This window comes from Etheostoma cragini, chromosome 6 (genome assembly GCF_013103735.1).
Source record: "Etheostoma cragini isolate CJK2018 chromosome 6, CSU_Ecrag_1.0, whole genome shotgun sequence".
In the NCBI taxonomy this organism is placed as follows: domain Eukaryota; kingdom Metazoa; phylum Chordata; class Actinopteri; order Perciformes; family Percidae; genus Etheostoma; species Etheostoma cragini.
Window position 1 is genome coordinate 581,191 of NC_048412.1, and position 11,161 is coordinate 592,351.

The 11,161-nt window shown below is 45.0% G+C and overlaps 1 protein-coding gene across 1 annotated transcript in view; it reads left to right on the forward strand.

Annotated features, from left to right (window-relative positions):
• Positions 1 to 1,262, forward strand: part of gdf6a (growth differentiation factor 6a) — a 5,964-nt gene extending 4,702 nt beyond the window's left edge. The window contains exon 2 of the mRNA XM_034873466.1: positions 17 to 1,262. Within this exon, the coding sequence (XP_034729357.1) occupies positions 17 to 414 (398 nt within the window). The 3' untranslated portion in view covers positions 415 to 1,262. The remainder of the gene's footprint in view (positions 1 to 16) is intronic.
• The last annotated feature ends 9,899 nt before the right edge of the window (positions 1,263 to 11,161 follow it).

Below are 11,161 nucleotides of genomic sequence, written 5' to 3' on the forward strand. Positions count from 1 at the left end.
GCGGTGGGGCTGAGAGGGGTTAGAGGAGAGGGGCCCCGGCGGCGGAGGAGGACGGCGCTGAGCAACCGGCACGGGAAGAGGCATGGGAAGAAATCCAAATCCAGGTGCAGCAAAAAGGCGCTGCACGTGAATTTCAAAGAGCTGGGCTGGGACGACTGGATCATCGCGCCTCTGGACTACGAGGCGTACCACTGCGAGGGGGTGTGCGACTTCCCCCTGCGGTCGCACCTCGAGCCGACCAACCACGCCATCATACAGACGCTCATGAACTCCATGGACCCCAACAGTACCCCGCCCAGCTGCTGCGTCCCCACCAAGCTCAGCCCCATCAGCATCCTGTACATAGACTCGGGCAACAACGTGGTGTACAAACAGTACGAGGACATGGTGGTGGAGCAGTGTGGGTGCAGGTAGCGCTCCTTACATAATATGCATTAAAAAAACAACAACAAACTTTAAAAGACAGAGAAATCAAAGTTAAGTCTTGATGGGTCCCAGGTTGAAGATACGAAACCCTCACAGGTCTGACATGCCTTGACGCATGACTTGTCTTTATTGAAAAGGGATGCACACCATGGCGCTATTTATTCAGACTCAGTACAGTCCCGATAAGTCCCCTCTCTGCCTCAACGCGTTACGCCTTGATCCCCAACCAACAAGTCCTCACTCATCAGACAGGCTTCTGTTTCCCAGTGAGTGAGGCGGGTCCATTATGGCACAAGGGCTGGGTACGAGGCGAGATGCACGGGGCCTATTGAGCGCGATTGTGCACCTGTTCGTGCCGAGGCCAGAGGACAGTGGGCTTCGGCTGTCAGCGCCTCATTGTTGCAGCTCTGCCGTGTGATCCTGCCTGCCAGGCCGGACTCTTTTGGGTATGTGCATCCAGGCCGTAATTGCCACTGTCCAGCTGGAGTCATTACAGGCCCGAGCAAGTGCCTGTTCTCCAAATAAAGGGGGCGAATGTCGAATCTACCACACACACACACACACACACACACACACACACACACACACACACACACACACACACACACACACACACACACACACACACACACACACACACACACACACACACACACACACACACACACACACTGGTCTGAGGAGAGGAGATAAGATGGTGATGGGAATGCCTTCAAGAGATTTTTTGCCTTACTGGAGAGCATTTGAGAGGCGTCGTGCGCCTTTGTGGACAGAAAGGACACAACACCAGGCTCGTGCCTATCTGGGGCCCTGTTTGTAAAAAAACAACAAAAAAAGCACACAAATATGAGGCGAACTTTTTGCTCAAAAGTCTGCATCTTTACGAAATGCACTTCCACGCCTGACTGCGCCAGGGACCCGCGGTCAGCGAAGACAACAAAGACTCTCAAACGAGACTTTAATATTTAAATGCACATTAGCTTTGAATGCACTGCTGTTCATTATTATTTTTTTTAGATGTATATATTTGTACAGTCGAAAACTTTACAAAGTGCTACGAATGAAGAAATGAGAAAACGGCATTTCTTTGTAAATATACAAAATGCACTCAAATCGGTATAATTTCTATTCTATAATTATTTTATTATTTGTGATGTACAGAGTTCCATGATAATCATATATTTCTTACATTGATAAGAGTAATTTAAGCTGTATTCGATATTGTTCTTGCAGAGGGTGGAAATACCATTATTAATGTCTACCTCATAATTGCATAGGATCTGAGTTTTGAGGTGCATTCAGTTAGAGTGTAAAGAGCTTTTACAATGATATATAAGATCATTTATATACATATATTATTACTGGGTACTATTCCACACCATTACTGTACAAATAAAATTCCAAACTAAGTCTACCAGCCTGGTACTTCTGATGATTAATGCAACCCCCCCTTTCTGTGCTTTCATTTATTTCATTTGAAGTGTTTTTAAGAGTTCCCTAAAAAGTACAAAATCAACAACACACAATCCTTTTGAGGGAATAGGAGGCCAAGAACTGGATTAAAAATGTAAATTTCTACTGGTTGGGGTCACTTAGAAGTTTCCCCTGCGCTCCATTACAGACAGAACACCGGCTGAGATCAGTTGCATTGCTCCTTTAACCAGGGCAGCAGTTTTCACATTACATCATGAGCTTCCATAACTGCAGAAGGCTTCTCTACTGTTTTCTCAGTTTTCATCATCTTCATATCATTAGTTATCAGAAGGAACCTTTGGAACATTGGAAGAATGGTTGCTGAAAGTGGGCAACGTAAATATTGCATTGAAGATTAGCCCCCCCCCACTCATTTCAGCTGGTATTCTGTCTATAAATGGAAATTATAATACATATAAATATATATGTACACTACCGGTCAAAGGTTTGTGGTCACTTACTATACATATGCATATATATGTATATATATATATATATATATATATATATATATATATATATATATATATATATATATATATATATATATATATATATATATACATATATATATGTATATATAACTTTCTAAACTTTGGTTCTCAAGCCTTTAACCAAGCATACTTGATAAGCAAAGCCCCTTTCTTTTCTTAAATATGCGTACATCACACTCACATCTTAACAAAACATGGTTTAACATCACATTGAATGGCTTTTCATGAACATAAAACACTATATTTTGGCAATTTCAGACCCTTCTAAGTAGTTCTAGAGACTTTCTAAGCATTGTTTTTTCCCCCAGTAAGATGTGGAGCCCATGTGCCTTTGCTCCAGGTATGCTAATCTGTTCTCCCCGTTGGAACCGGTCTCTGATCAGAGACAACACGTCATCATTCAGTGACGGGCGTGGTTCAGGGTCCAGCATGGAAACAGATGGTGCCCATCCACGCAGGAGAAGGAAGTCCACTGACTGACTGTCATTGATATGGCACTGAATGTACAAACCCAATGAATTAGCCGGCCTGGGTCAAGTTTACTTAACACTTTAATGTGTCCCAATCTGTGGATGAAACCAAAAAAAAAAGGTTTGAAAGAAGGGATTGCTTCCATGGAGGCTTCCATGTTGACCTTGGCCTGGAAACAATTAGGAAATTGCTTTGAAATGTTATATGTTGTCCAGGCAGTGTTGTACAGTATCATGTCACTCCCCACATGTTTGCCAGGGGGAACAGAGGATGCTAAGTGCACTCTTTAGCGCTCGCCGCAAAGGATTGACACAACAACCATTCCCCAGAGTCCAACCAAATGGCCCCTCCAGGCTATTTGTGTCTGGTACGCCATCTCTGGGGTGCTACTACCAGCCGTACTATCCCTGCTGCTACAAGTGCACTATGGGAGATACTTTGCACCACTGTGAGCCTCCCAGCTGATTCTGTATGAGAAACACTGTAATGTTGCGCAATCAGGTCTACATTTCTCAGCGTAACTTGTGGGATAAACCTTTCCCTTTTTGATTTATATTTATTTGACAAGTCCCTCGGTCTGGTGGGCACTGGCCTGGAGGTGAGACTGAATGTTAAGGGAACATTTAAATGGTGATGAAAGGGAAAGGAATGCTTTGTTTACCCGCTTCAATCCCTCACTCTCAAGTTAAATGTTCCTATAAAGTTCTTCATCACAATCGCCTTATTGTCCCTCCGCTCCATGCCGAGGCAGCAAGAGCAAAAAACCAGAGAACGGTGTTTATTTGAAACTCTGTCCTAATATATTAGTCCAAGCAAACCAAAGTTGGCAAAGAGACGGCTCCTTTTCCTCAGAAACACAAAACAGTCTTGACACCCCACATCTGTGCGTGGAGGCTCCAGTGTAGAGACCTGTACGTCTGCACACGGGAAGATCTACTAGGTGTTGCTCCGAGTGGACGGCCCGGGAGCCAATCCAAGATTCTAAAGAACATCTTGGCTCGTCCGGGAGACTTCATAGTTAGCCTTTCTGTTATCAGTGATGTCCTCATCAGCGACAGGAAAGGCATAAATCACGCTGACCTTTCAGGCGGCGAGGACCTCTAACCACGCAGAAATTTGTTTAGGCGGCATTAAGGCACATTAGACAGTTTATCGCGAGGATGTAGATCTCGCTCTGATTTGTTGAAAGGATAACATTTAAATACAGGGAAGGGAAGAGAATAGAGGAACCTGGACTTTTAAAATGCTACTGATGAAATCAAGCTTCTTATTTCTTTGTTGGCCTCTGGAGGGGTCCGTCCTTCTCTAGTTTCTTCTACCACCATTGGGGGCGTGGCGCAACATCCTGGGCCCAGTAAGGTATTTTCTATGGGCCCCTCCCCCCATCCATAGCATTTCCTTCTAGTGTAGTGAATATGACATACATAATTCACCTGTGTTGTTAGTCACCGTTAACTACACATGTAATGTACTGCCCTGTCACTGCAGGTAATGATAGCTGTTCAGGGATCACTGTCCCTTTAAATGTTTGGAATGCATCTTGCTGCAATTTCCACACTAGCGTATTTTTGGGCCCTCCTTACATGAGGGCCCTGGGTACTCTGGGTCCTTTTCCCCCCCAGTCCGATGCCCCTGTCCACCATTATGCTGCAAAGCAAAGGCAAAAGGCAGTAATTCGGTTATTGGACAAAAATGAGAAAAGGTATTTTGCCTTTGTAGGGCAGTTGCTTTACAGATACGGTAGTTTCTTCTGTATTTAAGCTTTTCCAAGCCGAGAACACAGGCCAGTGCAATGTGGTGCTTCCCTGCGCTAAACAGACGCAGAATAAAAACACCCTGACAGGCGTACGTGTCTGCAGTACATGCATTCACACGCAACATCAAGGAGTGTATCTTTCTGAATATGTGTGTCTGCGAGTGTGTATGAGTGGACAGAAGGGCAGCAGTGCACACAGATGGACAGCTGAGTGGTGCAGGAGAGCAGCAGATGCCTGAAGTGACCCCTACTGCCGCCTTCCATTGAACCACTGGCTTCAACACAAAGGCAGGGGCGGCCCCAAACATTAAATACACTTGCTTGTGCCTCAGTGCCAGAGGTCACTGTTGTTGTCTTTATCTTCTGATATCTATTTAAAAAAAACAACTAAAAAAACAAAGATTTTGAAGGATAAGCAGAACTGTAAGAAGTGTTTTCCGAGTGATGGTTGGTTACTCCTGGCAGCTGCTGTTTAAGCAGAGACAGATAATAAACCCTAAACACAGCAGTCACAGTGTAACAAAAGATCAGGGTGTTTCCTCTAACGGGGCATCTGCCCGTCTCTTCCTCTGTCTCTTCCTCTGTGGTCCCACAGAACACCCCCCCCCCTCCTAACAGACCATACGGTAACAGGAAGAGAGCAAACACCTCCACTTTACTACAGATAACCTGCTAATTGCATTAAACTCACTCCCAACTGGGCTTCTGAAATGTGAGGACAAAGCCATTACTCTTATTTTTGCTGCTATAGACCCGTTGTGATGAACCAGTGTAATACATCTTTGCATCACATGCATTTATCAACTGTGAAAGCAGCAAAGATTAAATTCAACTTCAAAGATCTGCTTGGCATACCTGACCGGAGAAGCCCGCTTCTGTTCTGTTTATTTTCTAAAGGAATGTCTGCGGGTGCCCTTTCACCCCTCCTCATCCATTTACTGCCCCTGGTCTATGTTACAGATTGTGACCCGGGTCCTTCGCCAGCCCTGATTAACAAGTACACCTTCTGATTCTCCTGCAAATCTCTGCAGAAAGGAAAGCTTGGCTTTTTGTATGCTTGCGAGTTCATCTTTTTGTCTCTCTGTGTGCTTGTGTGAGGGTCTGAATGAGCTTGAGTCAAAAAGTAAATTTAACCCGGTTCACGCTGACAATGCCTGTGTTTGGGAGCAGGGCAAGGACATGACCTCGCTGCCAATTCACATCACGGAGGCTGGTGGGGAGGAGAGGGAGGGTCGTTGACCAACAGGGGCCGGACAATCGCATTCACTGGCCTGATTACTCGGCCCAAATGAGGACAAATTAGGCCCAAAAAGCATGCTTTGACTTGCAGTGTCAACGGAAAAGACAGCAATTAAAAAACAACACAGCTCCACAGTAGCCTCGAAATGCCTCATTGGCTTAAAAGTAAAAGATAAAGGCACTACTTTCTGTAGTGCTCCACGTTGAATCAATGCCCATTTTCTCTCAACTACACCAAACATACCCAAGCTCAAGGGGGGACCTGGGTGGTAAAAAGAGGTTTCAGTTCTGCATTGTAAAATGAGACATGTAGGCAAACAAACAGGGGTCAGGGGCAATGAGGCAGCAAGACAAGGATCTGACTTTGGAAGGGGGGGGGGTGGGCGGATGATGGTGGGGTGGAGGGTGGCAGGGTGCAGGAGGACTTGATGGACAACTCCACAACTCGGCAGAGGCAGAGCTTTCACTTAAAAATGGTGCCTGGCCTATCTCAAAAGGTCAGAGCCCAGAACACTAACACACTACATTAATCATGAGAGGCTGTGGCTTACCTGTCTAGCGTTTCAGCCGTGCCGTACAGTTAACCTCAATTATGCTTGATTACGAGGTGTGGAAGACGCAGGGCCCGGGCAAAAGATCAGGCATCAATAATGCAATTTCAGATTAGATGTGCCCGTCTGTCACTGTGCAGAATGGGCAGAGTGGTTTCATGGGGAAACAGGGACCAGGGTCGACAAACAGGTAAAAGTGGAGTGTCTTTTTGCAAAATGATTTGCTCTGTGCCTCTTTTAATATACATTACACATTGTGACCCTGAGCTGGAATGAACATATGCATACACATGGACATGTGCACATGAGACACAAACACGTACACCAAAGCATTGTGTGGTGTACCAAAGACAGCTAAAGGCTTCATGCTGTCCTAGCCCCCTTCTTGGTAATTGCCCCATTATGTGTTGGTGGTGGATGGAGCCATTACAGATGTTTTACGACGGGGCCATTTTCATTTAGTCTCACCGTTGAGGGACAGATTTATGGTGCTAGGCAGTCTTCCTTTCAGAGGTGAAAAAAGCCCCCACCACCACATGCCCTAATACACACACACAGACACACACACACACACACACACACACACACACACACACACACACACACACATAAACACACACACATTCGCTGACAGTCATACCTGACCTGCCCTCCAGTGCCCACTGGCTGTTGAGTGAGCAGCAGCTTATGAGATGAATTCATGTTTGATGGCCCTGTGGAACAAGGCACACTTCCAAGCTTCATCAGTCTGTTCCCCGAGGGGAAGGGTTGAAGTGGGAGGGGGGTGGGGTGGGAAGGATCTCCTCGAAGAGTCCCAGCAGACCTCGAGCAAAACCAGGTTTGACACTTTTCTCACCAAATGTTATCCTACTAAAAGCAACCCTCGTAATAATCTTGTTTAGCCAGCAGTACCGTGTTTGAAGTGCTGAAGACTCTTTGGCAGCGTGGTTTCTTTCCAGAGGCTGTTTTGGTGTGGTTCCCCAGAGTTCCCATTTGGAAATCAAATCTTAAAGCTAAGTAGCTTTCATGCCAAGAAAAATATTGGCCATAAATTGGTGCCTGAATAGGCAGTCTAATTACAGGGCTGCGGATTGAAAATGTACCCTCAACTCATGGCTACAATTATTAAGGTTAACAATAGGGACACTGGGGTAGAGATCACAAAGATCAAAGAGCTCAACTTATTCTATGACTGGTGTAACCGGCACAGGGAGACGCTGTGAAATAGGAGAAGGTCCCAGACTGTGTCAGAGATAGTTTTCCTTTCCGAGCACAAACTGTGGAAAGTTGTCAGGTACAAGTCTTTTAACAAACAAGGTCAGCAGAGGAACACTCATTATTAATGATTTACCATAGCAACACAAAGAGAGCTGGAGAGACCAGATAGCCCAAAGGACCCAGGGGTTTGGGACTGAAACACCCCCTCATCACGTTACACACACCGGCCACTGTGACATTTCTGACACCTCGCTGCTATCAGCCCTACCTGCCCGCTGATGATGGATTTCCCCATTGTGATGATGTGATGTGACCTTAGACAAGACAGCCCTTGTATCATCATTTGACATGATGGGAAAAAAATCTCCCACTGCTGTGGCTCCAAACATCAAATTTCTACTGCAGCTGTTTGAGCTAGACCAGGAAATCCAACCTGTGTGGAAATCTGGGTTTGTGGATGTAGAGTTGAATGAATGATGTATGGCTGACCATGTCCGAGGTTAGCCTCTGTCAATTCTCCCAAATACCGCTCTTTATTCAAGACAACATAAATTCCCCCGCTCTGGCATGAGGAATGGAGTGAGGTTTGTTTGACCAGATGTAACTTTATCAGCGACCCTCTCTCCCTCTCTCCCTGGCTACTCTTGTGTCTCTCACATCTCTTAGCTCAGGCACAAAAAAAGTGAGCTCTCACACAATATTTCTGTTTGCTGTGTCTGACCCCTTTGTGAACTGCGGTAAAGTGAAAGGCACTTTCAGCCGAGGGGAATCGGATGGCAGTAACCATACGCCTTTCAACTGATACAAAGGTGGGAAAGGGGGGAGGCCAGGGGTGTGTGTGTGTGTGTGTGTCGAGTGGGGTAGGGGGGGTTGCATGCTAGGGTGAAAAGGAAAGTGCCGTGCTGCATCTTTTTGTGTTAGTAAAGTGGTGGTTTAGGGTTGGGGGGTTTAGGGGAAGAGAAGGGGGGTGTTGCCTGGATGTGGTGCAGAACTCAAGACAACGTCCGGCTGACTGACTGTTGAGATGGAGCCCTCTCATGGATGAGTGCAATGAGTAAACAGCATTCCTTTCTCCCCGTCTGACCCTCTCGCCCTCCTATTTTTGTCTCTCGTTCTCATCTTTCTTATAGTCTGTCTATATTAGCTAAAGTACTTCACCTCCCAGTTTGTCTCTGCTGTCTGTTGTCCCATCTTTGTCCAACCGTCCGACTATTTCCCTATGATAGGTACTTTTTATTAGGGAAAAGTGTCTCGTTATTGAAATAAGGTGAATACAGTCGACAGTCTTTTTATGTTGCACTGTAATCAAAATCCCATTCTTAGGGGACACTACACAACACTGCTGCTCAAAAGTAGTGTGTCTCCTTGGAGTTGGAAATCAGTAAAGCTGAAATGTGTGGCCCTTGCTCAACTGTGACGAAATAGCCAAGACTGACGGATATTTTGTGTGTTGGCTGGAAAAGGCTTTTGCTTATCTTTACAGGGTATGAAAAGGATTCTGGTCAAGATTAGTCCCCCATATATGACAGTTCTGAGGCAAAAGTGCCCTGAGTGTTGGACTACAAGGACTACAAACAGAAACCATAATGCTTTTCCCAATCTTTTTCCAAATTCTATACCATATAAAATACTTTGCATGGCATCTGGAATCTCATGACACCAAAAGATCATACCATAATCCATCTTTTTGCGCCTCATGTAATGTGTTTTTGTCCACACAGCAGCGGCCATTATCCACCCAGTGTCTTATAAAGTGCTACTGGCAGGTACAGTGAGGGCATGGTTTAGGTTGAACACAACAATGGCGAATGTCAGAGGTGGAGGTTATAGACGGATGGTTCATCCAATCCCCTGCCAGTTAATTTTTTGAAAGTTCCTGGCCTTTTCCAAACGGTTTCCAAACACAGCTTCTCAGATGATTCTGTTTTGACCAACCATCCGGTGAAAAAACTTCACCAACGGACACTTTGCTCATTTAAAAGCCACGATGACTCTCTCTGATGGGTGGGCCGAATTCTTTGGGCAGACAAAGCCGACAAAAGGGAGGTAACATTTCCCCTTATGACCTCATAAGGAGCAAAATTCCAGATCGGCCCATCTGAGCTTATATTTTCTCAAAGGCAGAGCAGGATACCCGGGGCTCGATTTACCCTATCACCATTTCTAGCCACTGGGGGACCATAGGCAGGCTGGGGGGACTCATATCAATGTTAAAAAACCTCATAAAGTGGAATTTTCATGCCATGGGACCTTTAACCCAAAAACGAAAGTGGTGGAAAATGTACTCAGACACCTGAACTGTGCTTGTCAGAATTGGTATAAAACAATAAGAAATAAAAAGTGCCATGTCAATCATTATAATATGCTATCTAATTGAGTTACTTCCAATAACTTCCAGTTATTGATCACCATGAAGAAATGATCTTCCTTTTAGCCTCTCTAGCAGTCAAAGGTCAGGAACAGCTACAGAACCGCAAATCAGTACACTCGTTGACAGAAAGCGAAGCAAATTTTCTGTTTACTGCTCCCCAAGCGGACAATGTAGCGACTGTACAGATGTTGGCTGTAACATTCACACTGGCTGTGTGTGTGTGTGTGTGTGTGTGTGGCACATGACTACTCAGAACTCTTCTGTCAATGCTCTCTAGTCTGTCTCATTTCCCCCCCTCTCATCTTTATAGGCTACATGTGTAGAATTTAGGATGTGATGAGAACCTCATCACAGTTTTTCAGTGCTCTCTCCAGTACACTGACACGGATTTAATGAAAGGTTAACACACGTTTGTGTGTCCGGGAGTTTGTATGTTCAGTTTGTTGAAAGAGATAGATTAAAGCATTCACATGCAATCCTGCACAGCTCTGATTGACCTGTACTGATGCAGGAAACTAGACTCCGACCGACAAAGGATTTTTACCGAGACAAACATTTGGTTATTTAAAAATCTGATATGTGAATATAACGGATGATACATATTTTAAAAAATCCAGAAACCTGTTACCAAACAAAAACAGATTTACCTAACATTAGTTATTTGTAGTTATTTATGAGTTCTCACTAAAGTAATATGATAATAACTTGTTTTGATGTCAAAACGGAACAGAGGAACAACAAAATGTGTTAAAGTTCTGATAAATAAAACGTACAAACTTAACATATGAAACTTAAAGTCTTTTGAACAAAAACACGTAAAAAAAAAAATCACTAACAGGGACGTTGTAGAGCGTCCTCTGGTGGACAGACGATGCAAAGCCATCACTAACAGGGACGTTGTAGAGCGTCCTCTGGTGGACAGACGATGCAAAGCCATCACTAACAGGGATGTTGTAGAGCGTCCTCTGGTGGACAGACTATGCAAAGCCATCACTAACAGGGACGTTGTAGAGCGTCCTCGGGTGGACAGACTATGCAACACCATCACTAACAGGGACGTTGTAGAGCGTCCTCTGGTGGACAGACTATGTAACACCATCACTAACAGGGACGTTGTAGAGCGTCCTCTGGTGGACAGACTATGTAACCCCATCACAAACAG